Raw genomic sequence first — 21,326 nt, 5'->3', positions numbered from 1 at the left:
AGAGGTGGAAAAATTCAAATACCTGGGAGCAACAGTAACAAATATAAATGATACTCGGGAGGAAATTAAACACAGAATAAATATGGGAAATGCCTGTTATTATTCGGTTGAGAAGCTTTTATCATCCAGTCTGCTGTCGAAAAATCTGAAAGTTAAAATTTATAAAACAGTTATATTACCGGTTGTTCTGTATGGTTGTGAAACTTGGACTCTTACTTTCAGAGAGGAACATAGGTTAAGGGTGTTTGAGAATAAGGTGTTTAGGAAATATTTGGAGCTAAGCGGGATGAAGTTACAGGAGAATGGAGAAAGTTACACAACGCAGAACTGCACACATTGTATTCTTCACCTGACATAATTAGGAACATTAATCCAGACGTTTGAGATGGGCAGGACATGTAGCACGTATGGGCGAATCCAGAAATGCATATAGAATGTTAGTTGGGAGGCCGGAGGGAAAAAGACCTTTGGGGAGGCCAAGACGTAGATGGGAGGATATTAAAATGGATTTGAGGGAGGTGGGATATGATGCTAGGGACTGGATTAATCTTGCACAGGATAGGGACCAATGGCGGGCTTATGTGAGGGCGGCAATGAACCTCCAGATTCCTTAAAAGCCAGTAAGTAAGTATTATACAGTAAATTTATTAGGTGAAAAAGTGGTTTTTCTAAAATATGTGTACAAAAAAAAGGAGGTGTGTCTTGTAGGCCGATGCATTTTATACACCGGCAAATATGGTAACTTCTGCAGTTCTTTAACTTCACTTAAAATTAGTGAAGGGACCCTAATACTCAAAATAATTTTTGAAATTGTATTAATGTTTGTTTTATGTCGTGTTCCTCCTGTGACTGAAAAAAGAAATAATGTATTTAGCTTCAGCATTCATAATAGTACATTATACAACGAGCCTATAATGGTAATAATTAAGACGCAAGTATATTTGTTTATGAATCGAGCGCAAGCGAGTTTCATAATTTTCATACGAGCGTCTTAATTACCATTACAGGCAAGTTTCATACGACTTTTTATGCTCGACCATATTTCTAACTTGAAATTATTCAGAAATATCATTTTATTTGTATCTGACTCAAGATCGGAAGTGACCTTGTGCATAGCTCGTGTGAGATGTGCGCAGACGCGAAAGTATTGATTTTTTCCGAGGAACAATAATGTCATTCATTGACCTTGGTGTAGAGAATAACATGAACTAATTTTGGTATAACCTGGAAATTGATTTAGAATTGAAAAACGAGATGAAAAATTGAATTTATTTGAATATTATTTACAATTAACGCTAATTATTATAGTAACAACATACAACATAACCTTCTGCGACAATATTGGATTTCCAGCCTCCATGACGTTTCCCTCGTTATCTTTCGATTGCATATCCGAGAATAATCGAAAACCTGAACTTTAATGAATAGGTGTACTTTAAAGACATGCATTAAAGGGCTGCTACCAGGTGTATAATTACTACATTTCGGCATGGTCGAGCATAAATTATATTAAAGTTTGTTTTAGCTCGTGTTCCTCCTGTGACTGAAAAAAGAAATAATGTATTTAGCTTCAGCATTCATAAATTTTATATCATATCCACCTTTGTGCAGAAATGCAAGTACCTGTACCTGTTTACTTGTATTCATAGAAGTGTGTGGAGTTGTACAGCACATGGCTTCATTGCTCTGTGTCTCTCATGCAGGAGGAGAAGGTGCTGCGCAACAAGAAGGACTACCAGACGCTGGACACTAACAAGAGTGGAGTTCGCTTCCGCAGTCCAGCCCTTGCTGAGCTCAACTCAGAGTACGTGCAGGCTCGCGACAGCTATTCGGAGCAGCAGAAAGCTGTCGTCACTGAAATAGTTAGCATTGCAGGTAGCAACACATGCTAACTTCACTACTTCGCTCATATGATTCCATTCTACAAATCATCATCATATGTAAGAGAGATTTGATTTATGATCAGGGCCTGGATTTAAATGCACTATAAAGTAGTACTGCTATTTCGTATATATTTAACCATGTCCCTACCTGTCTGATATCAGATATTTCTGAATACTTAGGCATGGTGATGTATGAAGCAGTGCATATTATGTCCAATCATAGAAGTCTGTGAAGAATATAAAATGAATTTAAGTGCAGCATTTCTTGATAACTGCTGTAACAGTAACTTTCTAATAATAATAGGTAGAAAAGCGCAAAATATGCATATTTTTGTGTGTTCGTTCCATGGATGCTTATTCACTACAGAAATTCGTTAGTGATACGATTCTTAGTCTGCATGATAGGGCGTGGTATCTTTCAAGGCACCTTCGCACAATTTACACACGCACTCTGCACTGGGCTCATGGTAGCCTGTCGTTTTGCAGATCTTGAAATGAAAACCGTGCACTGCGAAGCGTGTGATGGTGTGTCTGAGTTCGTAGTACGGTCCCTTCCACTCGTCGGACAGCATGGCCTCTGTTGTATAGAAGTCGCTCCATATTTGTGACCTCTTCGTTCGGAGTTCCTGTAGGAGATTCTCGTACTGGACAGTGGATGGGAGCAGTAGTTGGTGTCTCAAATCTTCGATATAGAAAGGTTCCCTTGACATTTCGTAGCATAGTCGTGATGGAGCATATTTTGATATGGATAGGGCTCTTTTAATAAATGTTGCCTTCACTCGTTCTATGCGTTTTAAATTGCTCTTTGTAAGGTTCTCCCATGTGATGTTCAGACCATAATGCAATATAGGGCTGATTTTGACTTTGAATAATGTCATGGCTGTCTCTAGCGATAATTTGCTTACATGCTGTACTTCATGCATTGCCTTTATAGCATGTAACTTTCTGCAAGTGGTTCAGTAGCTGACTGCTTGCCTCATTTAGATATTATTAGATAAAGACTGAAAGATTTAAATTTCGTAACATTATAACTCAACTGTAATGTGCATTACGCCTACCCAAATATAGTTGATGTCATCTTTAGTTCATAGTGCTTTTAAATCTGGGCCCTGCTTATGACGCATTCTGAGTCACAAAGTTACAGAGGCGGCTCCTCAGGGCAGGCAGGGTAGGCTAAGCCTACCTCAACACATTTAGAAAAACCTAAAATTGGATATTTATTAACTACCCCAACACATTTGGAAAACCTTATATAATTATATACTCTTGTCTAGGTGCTTAGAAATTCTTCAATTAACTATGAATGGGATTTTTTGAGGGTTAGTTGGACGTTGCTTACTACTGGCAGTTCGATTTATGCGACAAGAATACACAGGACAGATCACGATGCGTCAGAAGGTAGGCAGAAGCGAAGTTAGCCGACCTTCCACGTAACTTCAAAGCTGGCCCTGGAGTAAGCATTAAAAGAGATCGCTATTCTAAATGCTTTCTTAGCGCATGCGTTCTATGCTGAAGCCAGCGCGCTAGAATTCTGCCTGCCCTAACGAGAACCCACGAGCATTATCGAACACCTACGATTTGCGAAATTTCTGTTTGAAAGTTTCACGAGTTGGAACGTAGATTGTTACGAGTAGTATAACAGTTTTTAAACAGTGTGTTTTAAAAGATGCTTTTTTTTAACAGTGTATTTTAGAAAATGTGATTTTTGCAAGTACGTACTGTATATTAATGTTACGTATATTTGGTGATTTATAGTTAATGTAAGTGATAACAATAATATTATATTATGACTGATATAATAAGTAAACTGTTACGTTGTCCGTTTTCGCGTCGTAATGACGTTGAAAAGAGAAGTATTTTAGACAATGGACGACCCACTCCTGCATTAAGCTCAATTGTTCATAAAGTCAGTGCTAAAGGTGCAAGAAAATTTAATCCTTCATGGTATGAAACACTATGAAATGGAAATATAAAAATTGGAGGTTTATCTTTCGATAAGGTGGAAAAATTCAAATATCTTGGAGCAACAATAACAAATATAAATGATACTCGGGAGGAAATTAAACACAGAATAAATATGGAAATGCCTGTTATTATTCGATTGAGAAGCTTTTGTCATCCAGTCGGCTGTCAAAAAATCTGAAAGTTAGAATTTATAAAACAGTTATATTACCGGTTGTTCTGTATGATAGTGAAACTTGGACTCTCACTTTGAGAGAGGAACATAGTTTAAGGGTGTTTGAGAATAAGGTTCTTAGGAAAATATTTGGGGCTAAGAGGGATGAAGTTACAGGAGAATGGAGAAAGTTACATAACGCAGAACTGCACGCATTGTATTCTTCACCTGACATAATTAGAAACATTAAATCCAGACGTTTGAAATGGGCAGGGCATGTAGCACGTACGGGCAAATCCAGAAATGCATATAGTGTGTTAGTTGGGAGGCCGGAGGAAAAAAGACATTTGGGGAGGTCGAGACGTAGATGGGAGGATAATATTAAAATGGATTTTAGGGAGGTGGGATATGATGATAGAGACTGGATTAATCTTGCACAGTGTAGGGACCGATGGCGGGCTTACGTGAAGGCGGCAATGAACCTGCGGATTCTTTAAAAGCCATTTGTAAGTAAGTAAGTATGGTATGAAACACATAAATGGCTAACAGGAAGTGAAGTTAAAGCTAAGCTGTAGGTGGTCACGTTTGTTATTGTAATCTAAAGAAGGTACTTGGAATCAGATCATATTTGTAACTCGGTAAGTCTAAAGAGACTTGAAAAGAATTTGAATCCAATTTCGGAAATGTTGTCTGAACAACAAGGGTTGCAAGACAACAGTATTACAATAAACTAGAAAAAACCGACAAATTATGAGACGGCTCATTGATGTAACAGTATTGTTATGTAAGCAAGAGTTAAATTTTCGGGGGGCATGATGAAAGCGAGCTGTCATTGAATCGCGGGAATTACATAAAAATGTTCTGTAAATTTTGCCTACCCTGGACATTTGATTACGAGCCGCCACTGCAAAGTTATTATCTGATCTTTACGTTTTTTTTATTTTCCTGTGTTTGTAAAAAATAATAATACTTTCCCTTCTAATCGTGCATTATTCATCCTTACTACAGAATATTTTAAAAAATAACATATCATTTAAATTACATCACCCAATTTTATTATCTTGAAAATTCGGATATTCTACAAAAGGAATGGGATTTCTTAAATGCAGGTATTCATTCGTGATTATAACGAGCTTTTCTTGTATTAAAAATATTTCAGTTAGTTGGTTAGCTAGTTTCCAATGGCTGGATCTTGACTTAACAAGTGGAATTTGGAAATTTCACTTGCCTTTGGGAATCCCAGAATAGCCACAAGTATAGCTCAGTCGGCTGAGGCACTTGCCTGTCGATCCGGAGTTGCGCTCAGGCCCGGGTTCTATTCTTGCTTGAGCTGATTACCCAGTTGGATTGTTATTATTATTATTATTATTATTATTATTATTATTATTATTATTATTATTATTAATTCAATGTGAATAACCCTATTTTACCACACTAGGTATGTTAGGGTTTTGATTATTATACACAGAAATAAGTAATTATAAAGTTTTAAATATTTTCGTTATGAAATTGTTGAATGACGAACTGCAACACTGTCTTTTGAATATCTCGACCGGTTGGATTTTTTCCCGAGGTTTTCCCCAACCATAAGGCAAATGTCAGGTAATCTATGGCGAATTCTTGGCCTCATCCTGCCAAATACCATTTTGCTATCACCAATCCCATCGACACTAAAGAACCTAGTAGTTGATACTGCATTGTTAAATAACCCACTAAAAAAAAAATCCCGGAATGCTGGTAAAATGGTGGCTTGAGATTTTCAAGCGTTACCTGTAAAATAACTCTATTGGCTCTTTATAATATTTGGGAGGCTTGGTTCAGTGGTAGCTATAGAAATATTAACAGAGGAAGAAAAGTCGTGCAAAATATGAAAAAAATATGACAATTTGCTTCACATTAATTGCATTTTACGTCATGAATCATGAAAATCTCGAGCATTTAATGAAGAAATCATTGATTTTTCTCACGTGGTCTCAGACTATTCAATACCCATTTTCACTTTGTGCCTTTAGTACATGTAATGAATGGACTTTGAGATTTTGAGCCTCTAACTTCCCACTTTTTTATGCCTTTATTGTGTTGAAATGTTACCAAGAGTTGGAAAAGTAGTAATGGTAGGCTTGATCATAGAAGTGTAGTTTATTTATCTTTATTCATAAACAAAGAGATCCTTTGCATAATATTACTAAATTTACTACCTAAGTTAATGTATTTACTTCCTCAGCCAATGAAGCTGAGATTATAATCCTTGACATAACCCTGGCTTCATATTCCTTCCAATTTTTATTTCACTTAAAAGTCCATTTTCTCATTTAGGTTTGAATCCACAAATCTTGGCTCTAATGGCTATCATAGAGAACGACTGTATTTTGACAGAGTTTCATCACAGTCTAGTATATACAGTCACGAAGCTTGAGTTGTTGAGGGTACTAGGAACAATAAACTCTGCCGGTACTATTTCGCAGTGTTTGTAATGAGGAGATAGTAGTGATCCTAGTGGTTAGCAACTATCTGTGAATGCATATTTACTACGTATTGAGCTTCGTGGCTGTATATACTATACTATTTCCAACTAAAGATTGAAGTAGACGTAAACAAAACCGAAATGTATTACTCCGCAATCGCAAGCTAGCTACCAAAGCAGCCACCAGGGCGCTTTATTTTCAGCAAGTGAGCACGCAGGGCAGCCACTGTCTGATATATTGCAGACATTTCAACACATTCATTGAACTAACCCGTAAAATGCTCACAGAGGGTTAATATTTATTATTTCCCTACTGGGAATAGTGGATTTTCTTTTTCTATAGATTCGTGATTAAATGTTATTCTTTGAAGAGTGGAGAATTTCTTTAATTCTACAGAAATTTATTTGAGGTTGGCAACACTGAATCTCGCACTGTGTTATACCAGCTGTGCTGATGTGCTCTGTGAAGCTGCAAGTCACCTTGGGAGGGATTTAATGCCTATTACGCATGCGCGTTGCCATAATACACGTTACAATGATTTAACACGCAATGTCTGAAACTACTAATATAAACATGTTGTTTAAATCGTAAGAAAGTGTTCTTATAAGCATGTTTAATTCACTCATATTCCATGTATATTATACATTTTATTATTTTAGAAGGAACTATTTTAATGTGAGGAAGATGATAACAAGCATGAGTTTGGAGGCGTTGTGCGTCCAATAACCAATCAGGAACCATTATACCATGTGCATTTATTTACTTCAATCTTTAGCTGGAAAGAGAGTAGACTGTGGGTTCATTATCCAGTTTCTTTTGCAGGATCTGTAATTCTGGCAGTTGACAGTTCTCTTACAGCCAAGTTGTAATGTGTTCACAGCTGGGTACGCAGGCACACTGCAGCAGATGAGTGACACTTTGGCCCGTCTGGATGTGCTGACGAGTTTTGCGGAGGTGGCAGCTTCTGCCCCAAAGCCATTCGTACGCCCAAAGCTGCATGAAGAGGGTGCTGGCCTGATGATATTTGAGCAGGTGCGCCACCCCTGCCTGGAGCTGCAGGATGGCATCTCCTTCATTGCCAATGATGTCTACTTCAAGCAGGGTAAGTAAGATGGCTCTTTACTTCTGATGTCTACTATACAGGATGTCTCAAAGAAATGTAAAATACTTCAGGAAAATGTAGTTTGGGTTAATCTACATCGATATAACCTGATATGCCTATGTCCGAAATGTAACAGTTGGGATGTTATTGATGGTCGAATTTTTAAATTATTATAGATGTATTTCTACGTTTTAGAACATACTGAGATGGTACATTATTGAAAATGCTGTATCATGTGTTGTTGCAGTAAGTTTATTTCATAATTAAGTACAAACTCAGTGAGAAAATAAAATCTATACTAATAATAAATCTGTAGCCGAAATTTTTCTGGTAATTTTCGATTTTCCAAAAATAATTGGTCCTAACGTATATAATTAACCGCCCTGAAACCGAAAATCGCTTTTTTGAAATTTTTGTTTGTATGTATGTCTTGTCTGTCTGGATGTTTGTTACCTTTTCACGCGATAATGGCTGAACCGATTTATATGAAAATTGGAATATAAATTAAGTTCGTTGTAACTTAGAATTTAGGCTATATGGCATTCAAAATATTTTATTTAAAAGGGGGTTATAAGGGGGCTTGAATTAAATAAATCGAAATATCTCCCTTATTATTAATTTTCACGAAAAATATTACATAACAAAAGTTTCTTTACAAATAATTTCCGATAAGTTTTATTCTATACAAAATTTTGATAGGACTGATATTTAATGAGATAAATGAGTTTTAAAATTACAATAACAATGCCATCTAAAGCGGTGTAATGAAATAAAAAACAAATGACTTCGTCTATAAGGGGCCTTGGACAACAACAATCGAAAGCTATGAAACATAGCCTACAGAGAATGTTTCTGTGTTTGTATGAAGTAATATCGGAAGCTAAATTAACCAATTTGTATAATTCATCATTGGAAAGTGTAGTTTCTCTAGATGGACATAATGCTATAATGTTATTACAGTAACTTCTGAGTGAATCGAGGACAGGTAAGATTAAAATAGCTTCTTATGCACAGAAAACTTGATAAGCTATTCTGTACATTCGTTTCTTGTATTTCCTAAAATAATTTTTATGACCAAATGAGTGGTCTCTGGATCAAAATGATCGCATTTTAATTTTTTAATACAATTTGAATTAAGTAACATAATAAACGACTTATCCTTCTATCAAACACGAATGTTCCCTGGATCAAATGCCCTATTTTAATTATGTAATTACTTTATATTTATTTCTAACGGGTGCAGCGGAGCGCACGGGTACGGCTAGTATTTACATAAGAAAAATGACTAAGATTGCCCTTCTTATGGATTACATAAATTGTGAAACTCAGATTTTTAGGTTTAGGAAACAATTGACAAAATAAAACACACAATATCTTGCAACATTATTTATTAATAATTACATTAAGGGATATAATAAAATATTCATCACTAACATCATCTGCTTATTATGACATTAGATTCCACATTATAAAAATACATTCATATTAAATTATTTATTACTAGTTATGGGCATTATTATAGGCGTCAAGAAACATTCAGAATACAAATACTTTTTTGTTATTTTGGCTCCCCCCCCCCCACAGCATGGCGTCCCAAGTAACCCATCCCCTCAAATTGTGGCCCTGTCTCTACAACTGTTGTCTGATAATTACAAAGAATGTGCATTGCAAGAGAATGATTATCAAACTTGGGTTGCTCTTGTTATGACTTTTGACCTTTCAGTGTAAGTTATGTCCACTCTATGTTGGATTAAGACACGCTTACAGTTTCTGCTACAAAATGGGGACTAAAATTCATTCTCCACCAATGTGGCAGTTCTTGCAGAAGTAAAAGACATCATGAAAGACTTGACACCTAAGAAAGACTGTGCTGAAGATATCTGAATGTTCTAAATAATAGGAAGTTCTCAACAGTAATTCTTAAAGAGCTTTCATGTTCAGTGTTGTAAAAAGACATGTAAGTCACAAAACGTCTCGCATATGTTCGTGATTCCAACAAAAACACAAGAGAAAGTGTTATTTAAACATTGGAATAACGTTACATTGTACTATTGTGATATCATTGTATATAATCAGAATTTAAAGTGGGTTGAATTAGTTAATTATTAGGCAGTTTGTGTCTTCCTGTCTTAGCATGGCCTTCATATTTCTAGTATGTTTAGTTGTTCTTTACTTCCTGATATTTGTTTGCCGTCTGTTGCAGGGGAATGCACGTTCCACATAATCACAGGCCCAAACATGGGCGGCAAGAGCACGTACATCCGGTCAGTGGGTGTGGTGGCTCACCTGGCCCAGATCGGCAGCTTTGTGCCCTGCGACCGTGCAGAGATGTCTCTGGTGGATGCAATCCTGGCTCGAGTGGGAGCAGACGATTGTCAGATGAAGGGCATGTCCACCTTCATGACTGAGATGGTGGAGACTGCGGCAATTCTCAGGGTGAGGGCTGCAGCTGCTTAACTGTTAACATAACAATGTCCATAAGAATTTTGTTCATGAATATGCCACTCTGTTGAGTAGAGATCTTCTATACTATTCTACTTTAAACTGAGGAGTAATGTGCTGATTTTATATTCTGGAGGTGAAGGGTTCATTGCTTAGTGCTTGCCATGCCGATAGGTTTTCGTGGTTTTCCTGACTCCAGACAAATGCTGGAATAATTCTTCAGGGCAGGAACACAGTATACCTTCTTTCTATTTAGCTCGCCATTGTATCATTTTGTCATTTAACCACATCATCATCATCATCACCATCATCATCATCATCATAATCGATGATGACGGCAACAACAGAAAGGAGTGAGTCTCAAAATAATTATCAAATTGATCTCACCATTAATAATTCCAAGGAAAAATTGTTCCAGAGCCGGGTATCGATCCCGGGACCCTTCGCTTAGCGCGCGAACGCTCTTCCGACTGAGCTACCCCAGGAACTATACACGACACCGTCACAATTTTTCCTTTGTATCCACACGACTCAAATGAGCTGACAAGACGCCAGAACTCAACTATGAGTGCACACAAATACTTGTGTAACTTAAATTGTGGCTTCCTGTTAATGTATCTACAGTAACGAATGTATTATACAAATCTGCCTTTCAGGTAGTAGTTCCTGGGGTAGCTCAGTCGGAAGAGCATTCGCGCGCTAAGCGAATGGTCCCGGGATCGATACCCTGCTCCGGAACAATTTTTCCTTGAAATTATTCAAACCTGCTTTACAGGGAGCTACTACCTGAAAGCCAGATTTGTATGATCTCACCATGTTTTGTGAAATAGTTGTTGTTTAGTCAACTGTCCGAAAGCAGCTTTGAATCTCATAAGTGTTACCAATTAGATACAACTCGTGAGACAACTAAGCCAGATAGAGTGGCCAGTATGACATAATTATAATTATTTTTTTTACACATAATTGTGAGCTGTTCTTTCAGATGTGTTGCATATATTTTTTCCGTTTTATTTTGTATTATTTTCGTCTTAAGGTCCATTCAGAATGAAAATTTTTATTTTTTTATTTTATTGGGTTATTTTACGACGCTGTATCAACATCTAGGTTATTTAGCATCTGAATGATATGAAGGTGATAATGCCGGTGAAATGAGTCCGGGGTCCAACACCGAAAGTTACCCAGCATTTGCTCGTATTGGGTTGAGGGAAAACCCCAGAAAAAACCTCAACCAGGTAACTTACCCCAACCGGGATTCGAACTCAGGCCACCTGGTTTCGCAGCCAGATGCGCTGACCGTTACTCCACAGGTGTGGACAGAATGAAAATTAAACATAACATGAACATAGAAGTTTGCAGTCAGGTTACCAAATGGGATCATTCACAATGATTCACATAACACTGACATTAATATTACCGGTACATGTTAACATGAAAATTTGCAAACTACAAACTTTCATGTTTATGCTTATATGATTTGGAAACAGTATACAATCGTAGAGCACTGAAGTATACAACAGAATATGACGAAATGACGTCGTTGTTATGTTTCCATGGTTACCAAGTATCTTTGTGGTTATGTTTATGTTATTGTGAGTGATGGTATGACTTTCTGCTTTTACAGCAACGTTTACTTTCTTAAGTTGCAAACTATATGGAATGTTGTATTGAAAGAGGGCAGCTTCTTGATGTGAACACGTTGTATTCTTGCTTCCAGACTGCAACCAAGAATTCGCTGGTGATCATTGATGAGCTTGGTCGAGGCACCTCAACATACGAGGGCTGTGGCATTGCATGGGCTATTGCAGAGTGAGTATCACTTCATCATTTGGGGTTTCAGAGTCCTGTGTTCTCATATCGACATATTATCTATACTGTTTTCGCTGGAAGAAAAATCCTAATGTAAACATAATTACATTGCTGTCATACCCGTGATTGGTTCCCAGTCGAAACACTCAAATGACGCGGGAAAATATAGTTCGTATTTGGAAACCATATTCTTGTATTATTTGAAAAAAAAATTGAATTCTAGTTGTTAAATACGATGAAACATATAACTTCACTCATATGTAAAACGCTATGTAAAAGAAAAGCTACTTTTATATTTTGTTATGTACTATGAACGCAGATGAATACCAACAGTAATGCCGAGGTAGTCTGTTCTTGTAACAAGCTGGCATCACTTGAGCTCATAGTTCACGTAAGCATGTGGTACTGAAGTATGGCTTCTGCATCCTCGGTGTGTGTGGTTATTAATCATAAGAGTGGAAAACCTCTCAAAAGCGGAAAAAAAAGAAATAGTCCTTAATGTATATAATAAGTTATGTGAGTTTTAATTACAGTAATTATAAAGTAAATGTTTCCTAAGCAAAGGAATGCATAGTAGTGAGGTTAGGCCTACTTGACGAGTAACGGGAAATGTTTAACATGAAACAGAATATACAACAGTAGGCGAGAACATGTACTGAGAATCTATGGCGCCAAACAGCGGCCAATGAAGCCTCACTTCAGTCACGTGCTATTGTTTATATTAGGATTTTTCTTACAGCGAAAAGTTTATAGAGTGGGATGGTGCTGCTAATCAGTGGAGTTAGTTAATGGGGTTTAAAAAGAGTGCGTCATGGAATAGACTGATTCACCCAAATATATTGATAATGCAACACACACGAGATATGGATATAGATGTTTGCAATGACGAGCACTAGGCAGCAGAGTCATTGGTCTTGGCTTAATTTAAACTCATTTTGAGTACATACAACTCACACATATACATCTGTGATCAGTGGCGTACGCAGAATTTTGTCAAGGAGGGGGTTAATATCGATTCATATTCTTATCTGGAAATAGTACATTATCCATTGTTATTCTAATATAGCCAACTTATTAAAAATAATCTTTTTAATTTCAATAATACGTAATGCCACTGTCTTCTCAAAACTTATTTATTATTCATTACAGTTTTTTACGCAGATATTTTTCCTTGGACATTGAAATTAAATTTTAATTCTTTTTCTTTTTATTTCAATGATAAATATTGCCTTAGCTTACTCTAACTTGTTTAGTTAGCTTTCTTTATGTAAACTAAGAAACTTTGCATTATAAATACCTCATTACTAAACATTTTAAATAAAAATCAATTCTCTCTAGACCAAAATAAATAACTTGTTGAAAATAAATAATAATGCGTTTTTTATTCTTATTTTATGCTGAACCTGGTTCAGATGTTAAAGTTTTTCCGCAACATACTTTTAAGTTGCTGGAGGAAATCAAAGGCCCTCAATTAATAATTTTTTTTTTTTAGTTTCTTTTTTCACATATTTAGCGAGGGGTCTGCAATTCCAAAAATGATTTGTTAATCATAAAAGTGGAACAGGTTGGGTCGAAGCCTCCCAATGAATACTTTTATTTTTCTATCGCTTTTTTACATAAGCCTAATTAGCTAGAGACTTACAATGAGTGACATCAGAGTAAACCTTTCATGTCAAAATGTTGCAGTTTTTTTCTCTCGTTCCTCCAACATCCATCCTGTGTATGTATGTGCAGAAATGGAGGAAGAGATATGTGCTACTGATGGTTCGAATACATTTTCATTCCACACACTGTTAGCATATAATTGTTTGATATGCTCACAGGCACCTGGCCAAGGAGGTGAAGGCATTCTGCCTGTTTGCCACGCACTTCCACGAGCTGACACGCCTGGCAGAAGAGGTGGCAACACTGCGCAACCAGCATGTGACAGCCATCACTTCCCATGATTCGCTGACGTTGCTGTACCAGGTGAAGCCAGGAGTGTGTGATCAGAGCTTTGGCATCCATGTGGCTGAAATGGCGCGCTTCCCGACTCATGTTATAGAGGTGATCACAGACTGCTAATATTGGGAATTTCCTAATTTTACATATTTCTTTCTTCTAGAGATTTTTAGTTTACTTTTGGAGATTTCGTTTGAGATTTTTCCCATTTTTTAAATTTAGACATTTCTCATTTTTGGAGACCTTTAATTTTTTTGATTTTGGAGGTTCCTAATTTTTTAATTCTGGAGATTTCCCAAATTTGGAGCTACGTTAATTTTGGATATTTCGTACTTTGCATTTCTTAATTCTGGAGATTTTAACATTTTTTATTTTGGACATTTTGGATCTGTTAATTTTGGACATGTTTTCATTTCTTAATATTAGAGATTTAAAATATCTTAATTTTAGAGACTTCGTTTTTTTGGAAATTATCTTCCTTGGAGATTTCTATTTCTTAATTCTGAAGATTTCTAATTTTTTATTTCGGACAATTTTGATTTGTTAATTTTGGAGATTTTCTAATTTCATAACTTTGGAGATTTCAAGTTTCTCCTTTTTAAGATTTTTAATTGGGAGTTTTTAATTTTGGAGATTCTAGATTTTTAATTTTCTCAATTTTCGAATTTTGGAGATTGTTTAATCACATATCTTCCATTGTTTAATTAGAAATCTTCCTTTCTTTTGGAGATTTCTTAATTTTGGAAAATTTTCTTCTTAAAGATTTCTATTTTCGCATTTCTAATTGGAGATTTCTAATTTTTTATATTGGATTTGCTAATTTTGAAGACTTTTTAGTATCTTAATTTTGGAGATTTGAACTATTTTAATTTTGAAAATTTCTAATTGGGAGATTTAATTTTGGAGATTCTTGATTTTATAATTTTCTAGATTTTCGAATTTTGGAGATTCTATAATTTGAGATATTCCTTACTTTTCGAGATTTAATTTTGGAATTTTTTTCTTCTTGGAGATTTCTATTTTTGCATTTCTTAATTCTGGAGATTTCTTAATCTTTTATGTTGGACATTTTCGATTTCTTAATTTTGGATATTTTTAATTTCTTAATATTGGAGATTTCAAATATTTTAATTTTGGAGATTTGTAATTGGGAGTTTTTAGTTTTGGAGATTCTAGATTTTATAATTTCCTAGTTTTTCGAATTTTGGAGATTCTTTACTTTGAGATATTCCTTACTTTCTGAGATTCTTAATTTTGGATTTTTTTTCTTCTTAGAGATTTCTATTTTCCATTCCTTAATTCTGGAGATTTTTAAATTTTTTTATTATAGGAGATTTCAAATATCTTAATTTTTGAAAATATTATTCTTGGATTTTTCTATTTTTGAATTTCTTAATTATGGAGATTTCAAATTTTTTCTTTCGGACATTTTGGATTACTTAATTTTGGAGATTTTTAGTTTCTTAATTTTGGGGATTTTTAATTGGGAGTTTTTAATTTTGGAAATTTTCGATTTTATAATTTCCTAGATTTTCGAATTATGGAGATTATTTCATTTGAGATATTCATTACTTTTGGAGATTATTATTTCGGTTTTTTTAATTTTGGAGATTCTTGATTTTCTAATTTTCAAGATTTTCGAATTTTGGAGATTATTTAATTTGAGATATTTCTTACTTTTGGAGATTTCTTAATTTCGGATTTTTTCTTCATGGAGTTTTCTATTTTTGCATTTCTTCATTTTGGAGTTTTCTAATTTTTTTATTTCCTCACATTTTGGATTTTTTAATTCCCTAACATCGGAGATTTCTTAATTTTGGAAATTTTTTCTTCTTGGCGATTTCTATTTTGATTTCTTAATTTTGGAGATTTTTAATTTTTTATTTTGGATTAATTTGGGAGATTTTTAATTTATAATATTGTTTAATATAATATATTTAAGTTTCTTAATTTTGGAAAAAAATTTTGCATTTCTCAATTTTGGAGATTTCAATTTTTTTATTTCGGACAGTTTGGATTTGTTAATTTTTAGATATTTTAATTTCTTAATTTTGCAGATTTCAAATTTAAATTTGGAGATTTTTAATTGGGAGTTTTTTAAATTGGTATATTCTTGATTTTTAATTTTCTAATTTGGAGGTTCTTTAATTTGAAGTATTCCTTACATTTGGAGATTTCTTCATTTTTGAAATGTGTTGTTGGAGATTTCTATTTTTGCATTTCTTAATTTTGGAGATTTAAAATTATTTTTACATCTGACATTTCGGATTTGTTAATTTTGGAGATTTTTTCAATATTGGAGATTTCTTAATTTTGGAAAATTTTTTCTCGGATATTTCTATTTTTGTATTTCTTAATTTTGGAGATTTTTATTTTTTACTTCGGACACTTTGGATTTGTTAATTTTTGCAGATTTTATAATTTTTTAATGTTGGAGATTTCAAATTTCTTAATTTTGGGAAATTTAAATTGGGAGTTTTTAATTTTGGAGATTATTTAATTTCAGGTATTCCTTAATTTTGGAGATTTCTTAATTTTGCAAATTTTTTCTTACAGATTTCTATTTCTGCATTTCTTAATTTTGGACATTCGTAATTATTTTTATTTCGGACATATTGGAATTGTTAAGTTTGGAGATTTCTTAATTTTAGACATGTGAAATTTTTTAATTTTCGAGATTTTTAATTGGGAGTTTTTAATTTTGGAGATTCTTGATTTTTATGAAATTTGGAGATTCTTTAATTTTTATATATAACTTACTTTGGGAGATTTGTTAAATTTGGAAATCTTCTTGGAGATTTCTATTTTGCATTTCTTAATTCAGGAGATTTTTAGTTTTTTTGTTTTCGACATTTTGGATTTGTTAATTTTGGAGATTTTTTTATTTTCTTAATATTGGAGATTTCAAATATCTTAATTTTGGAAGTTTATTTATTTTGCGAATTTTTTCTTGGAGATTTCTATTTTTGCACTTCTTAACTTTAGAGATGTCTAATTTTTTATTTTGGATTTGTTAATTTTGGAAAATTTTTATTTTCTAAATATTCGAGATTTGAAATAAGGTAATTTTGGATATTTCTTTATTTTGGAAATTTTCTCTTCGATATTTCTATTTTTACATTTCTTAATTTTGGAGAATTGATATTCCTAAATTTGGAGATTCCTGATTTTTTAATTTTCTAGATTTCCAAGACTTTTTCATTTGCGATATTCCTTACTTTTTGAGATTTATTAATTTTCGCAATTTTTTCTCGGAGATTCCCATTTTTGTACTTCTTAATTTTGGAGAATTCTAATTTTATATTTTTGATATCTTAATTTTGGAGATTTTTAATCTTAATTTTGGAGATTTCAAATTTCCTAATTTTGGAGATTCTTGATTTTTAATTTTCGAATTTTGGAGATTTTTAAACTTGAGATATTCCTTAGTTTTGGAGATTTCTATTTTTGCATTTCTTAATTTTGGAGATTTCTAATTTTTTATTTCGGACATATTGGATATGTTAATTTTGGAGTTTTTAATTTCTAAATTTTGGAGATTTCGGATTTCCTAATTTTGGGGATTGTTTATGTTTTAATTTTCTACATTTTCGAATTTTGGAGAATTTTAAATTTGAGATATTACTTACTTTTGGAGATTTCTATTTTGCATTTGTCAATTTTTGGAGTTTTCTCTTTTTGGGGATTTTTTATTTCTTTATTTTGGAACTTTTAATTTAGGGGATTCTTGATTTTATAATTTTCTAGATTTTCGAATTTTGGAGATTCTATAATTTCAGATTTTCCTTTCTTCTGGAGATTTCTTAATTTTGGAAATCTTTTCTTCGAGATTTCTATTTTTGCATTCCTTAATTTTGGAATTTACAATTTTTTATTTCGGACATTTTGGAGATTTTTTAATTCCTTAATTTTGGAGATTTCAAATTTCTCAATTATGGAGATTTTTAATTGGGAGTTTGTAATTTTGGAGATTCTTCATTTTTAATTTTCTAGATTTTCGAATTTTGCGCATTCTTTAATTTCAGATTTTCCTTACTTTTGAAGATTTCTAATTTTCCATTTCTTAATTTTGGAGATTTCCAATTTTTTATATCGTTCATTTTGGATATTTTAAATCTGGAGATTTTTAATAACTTAATTTTGGAGATTTCAAATTTCTTTATTTTGGAGATTTTTTAATTTGAGATATTCCTTAGTTTTGGAGATATTTATATTTGAATTTCTTAATTTTGATGATTTCTAATTTTTTGGGTTCGGACAAAATGTTAATACGGGAGATTTTTTAATTTTGGAGATTTCAAATTTCCTAATTTTGGAGATTCTTGATTTTATAATTTTCTACGTTTTCGAATTTTGGAGATTTTTAAATTTGAGATATTCCTTACTTTTGGAGATATCTATATTTGCATTTCTTAATTTTGGGGATTTCTAATTTTTTTGTTTTGGATATGTTAATATTGGGAATTTTTTAATTTTTCAGATTTCAAATTTCCTAATTTTGGAGATTCCTGATTTTTTAATTTTCTACATTTTCGAATTTTGGAGATTTTTAAATTTGAGATATTCCTTACTTTTGGAGATTTTTTGCATATCTTAATTTTGGAGATTTCTAATTTTTTATTTCGTACATTTCGATATGTTAATTTTGGAGATTTTTAATTTCTTGATTTTGGAGATTTTTAAATTTGAGATATTCCTTCTGGATATTTATATTTTTGAATTTATTCATTTTGGAGATTTCTAATTTTTATTTCGGACATGTTAGATATGTTAATTTTGGAGATTTTTTAATTTCTTGGTTTTGGAGATTCCAAATTTCCTAATGTTGGACATTCTTAATTTTCTACATTTTCGAATTTTTGGAGATTTTTAAATGACAATCCTTACTTTTGGATATTTATATTTTTGCATTTCTTAATTTGGATATTTCTAATTTATTCTGGATATGTAAATTTTGGAAATTTTTAATTTCTTGATTTTGGAAATATCAAATTTCCTAATTTTGGAGATTCTTTAATATGTGATTTTCCTTTCTTTTGGAAATTTCTTAATTTTGGAAATCTATGCTCGGAGATTTCTATTTTTGTATTTCTTAATTTTGGAATTTCAATTTTTTTATTTCGGACATTTTGGAGATTTTTAAATTCTTTAATTTTGCAGATTACCAATTTTTTAATTCTGGAGATTTTTAATTTTGGTGATTCTTGATTTTTAATTTTCTAGATTTTCGAATTTTGGAGATTCTTTAATTTGAGATTTTCCTTTGAGATTTCTTAATTTTGGAATTTCCAACTTTTATTTCGGAAAATTTGGATATTTTTTAATTCTTTATTTTTGGAGATTGTTGACTTTTAATTTTCTAGATTTTCGAATTTGGAGATTCTTTAATTTGAGATATTTCTTAATTTTGGGTTTTTTTCTAATTTCCTAACGTTGGAGATTTCAAATTTCCGAATTTTGGAGATTTTTAAAATTCAGATATTCCTTACTTTTGGAGATTTCTATTTTCGCATTTCTTAATTTTATAGGTTTCTAATTTTTTATTTGGCACATTTTGGATATAGTAATTTTGGAGATTTCAATTTTCTTAATGGTGTAGATTTTTAATTTTGGAGATTGTTGATTTTTAATTTTCTAGATTTTCGAATTTTGGAGATTTTTTAATTTGAGATGTTCCTTTTCTAGATTTCTATTTCTCCATTTCTTATTTTTGGGGATTTACTAATTTTTTATTTCGGACTTTTTGGATGTATTAATTTTGGGGATATTTTAATTTCTTAAATTTGTAGACTTTAAATTTCCTAATTTTCGAGATTCTTGATTTTTTAATTTTCACATTTTCCAAATTTGGAGATTTTTAAATTTGAGATATTCCTTACTTTTAGAGATTTCTATTTTTTTCTTTTGGACATTTTGGTTAATTTGGAGATTTGAAATTTGCTAATTTTGGAGATTGCTGATTTTTTAATTTTCTACATTTTCGAATTTTGGAGATATTTTAATTTGAGATTAACCTTACTTTTGGAGATTTCTATTTTTGCATTTCTTAATATTGGAGATTTCAGATTTTTTGTTTTGAACATTTTGGAATTGTTAATTTGGAGATTTTTTATTTGCTTAATTTTGAAGATTTCAAATTTCCTAATTCTGGAGATTCTTGGTTTTTAGAAATCTGGAAAAGTAAGGAACATCTAAAATTAAAGAATCTTTAAAATTCGAAAATCTGGAAAATTAAAAATCATCAATCTCCAAAATTGAAAACTCCATATTAAAAATGTACACAATTAAGAAATTTGAAATTTCCAAAATTAAGGAATTAAAAAATATCTAGAATTACCACATCCAAAATGTCCGAAATAAAAAATTAGAAATCTATAAAATAAGGGAATGCAAAAAGAGAAATCATCAAAAGTAAAGAATATCACAATTTTAAAAATCTCCAAAATTCGAAAATGTAGAATATTAAGAAATCAAGAATCTCCAATATTAACATCCAAAATGTCCGAAACAAAAATTAGAAATCTCCAAATTTAAGAAGTGCAAGAATAGAAATCTCCAAAAGTAAGGAAAATATCAAATTTAAAAATCTTCAAAATTTAGATACTAGAAAATCTCCAAAATGATCGAAATAAACCATTAGAAATCTCCAACAGTAAGAAATATCTCAAATTAAAGAATTTGCGAAATTCGAAAATCTGGAAAATTAAAAATTAACGTACTCCAAAATTAAAAACTCCAAATTAAAAATCTACATAATTAAGAAATTTGAAATTTCCAAAATTAAGGAATTAAAGAAATCTCCAAAATGTCCGGAATAAAAGTTGGAAATTCCAAAATTAAGAAATCTCCGAATGGAAAATCTCAAATTAAAGGATCTCCAAAATTCGAGAATCTAGGAAATTAAAAATCAAGAATCTCCAAAATTAAAAACTCGCAATTAAAAATGTCCAGAATTAAGAAATTGAAAAATCTGCAAAATTATGGAATTAAAAATTTAGAAATTCGAAACTGAAGGAGTGTAAAAATAGAAATCTCGAATAAGATAATTTTTCCAAAATTAAGAAATCTCCAAAACAAAGCAAAATCAAAACTGAAGAATCTCCAAAATTAGGAAATTTGAAATCTCCAAAACTAATATATCCGAAATTAAAATTAGATATCTCCATTATTAAGAAATGCAAAAATATAAATTTCCAAAAGTAAGGAATATATCAAATTTAAAAATCAAGATTCTCCAAAATAAGGAAATTTAAAATCTCCAAAATTAAACAATCTCCGATATTAACATATCCAAAATGTCCGATACAAAAAATTAGAAATCTCTAAAATTAAGAAATGCAAAAATATAAATCTCCAAGTTAAGGGATATCGCAAATTTAAAAATCTCCAAAATTAGGAAATTTAAAATCTCCAATATTAGTAAATTAAAAATCTCCCAGGAATCCAAATTGTCCAAAACGAAAAAATTATATATCTCCAAAATTAAAAAACGGAAAAATCTCCAAAAGTGAGGAATACCTGAAATTTCAAAATCTCCAAATTTCGAAAATTAAAAAATAAAAAAATCTCCA

The 21,326-nt window shown here is 32.1% G+C and overlaps 1 protein-coding gene and 1 long non-coding RNA gene across 3 annotated transcripts in view; one reads left to right on the top strand and one right to left on the bottom strand.

The window, feature by feature from the left end:
• The window catches only part of spel1 (DNA mismatch repair protein spel1), a 128,943-nt gene that overhangs the window by 101,824 nt on the left and 5,793 nt on the right, over window positions 1-21,326 (top strand). The window contains exons 11-15 of the mRNA XM_069824625.1: window positions 1,704-1,875; window positions 7,345-7,566; window positions 9,770-10,002; window positions 11,723-11,814; window positions 13,638-13,860. Coding sequence (XP_069680726.1) covers window positions 1,704-1,875; window positions 7,345-7,566; window positions 9,770-10,002; window positions 11,723-11,814; window positions 13,638-13,860 — 942 coding nt within the window. The remainder of the gene's footprint in view (window positions 1-1,703; window positions 1,876-7,344; window positions 7,567-9,769; window positions 10,003-11,722; window positions 11,815-13,637; window positions 13,861-21,326) is intronic.
• Window positions 8,942-21,326, bottom strand: part of LOC138698594 (uncharacterized) — a 66,124-nt gene continuing 53,739 nt past the window's right edge. For both annotated transcript variants that reach the window (XR_011331900.1, XR_011331899.1), the window contains exon 4: window positions 8,942-10,023. This is a non-coding gene — a long non-coding RNA (uncharacterized lncRNA). The remainder of the gene's footprint in view (window positions 10,024-21,326) is intronic.

This window comes from Periplaneta americana, chromosome 4 (genome assembly GCF_040183065.1).
Source record: "Periplaneta americana isolate PAMFEO1 chromosome 4, P.americana_PAMFEO1_priV1, whole genome shotgun sequence".
Taxonomy (NCBI): Eukaryota; Metazoa; Arthropoda; class Insecta; order Blattodea; family Blattidae; genus Periplaneta; species Periplaneta americana.
The sequence above is the reverse complement of the archived record's forward strand: the minus strand, read 5'-3'. Positions and strand labels throughout refer to the sequence as shown.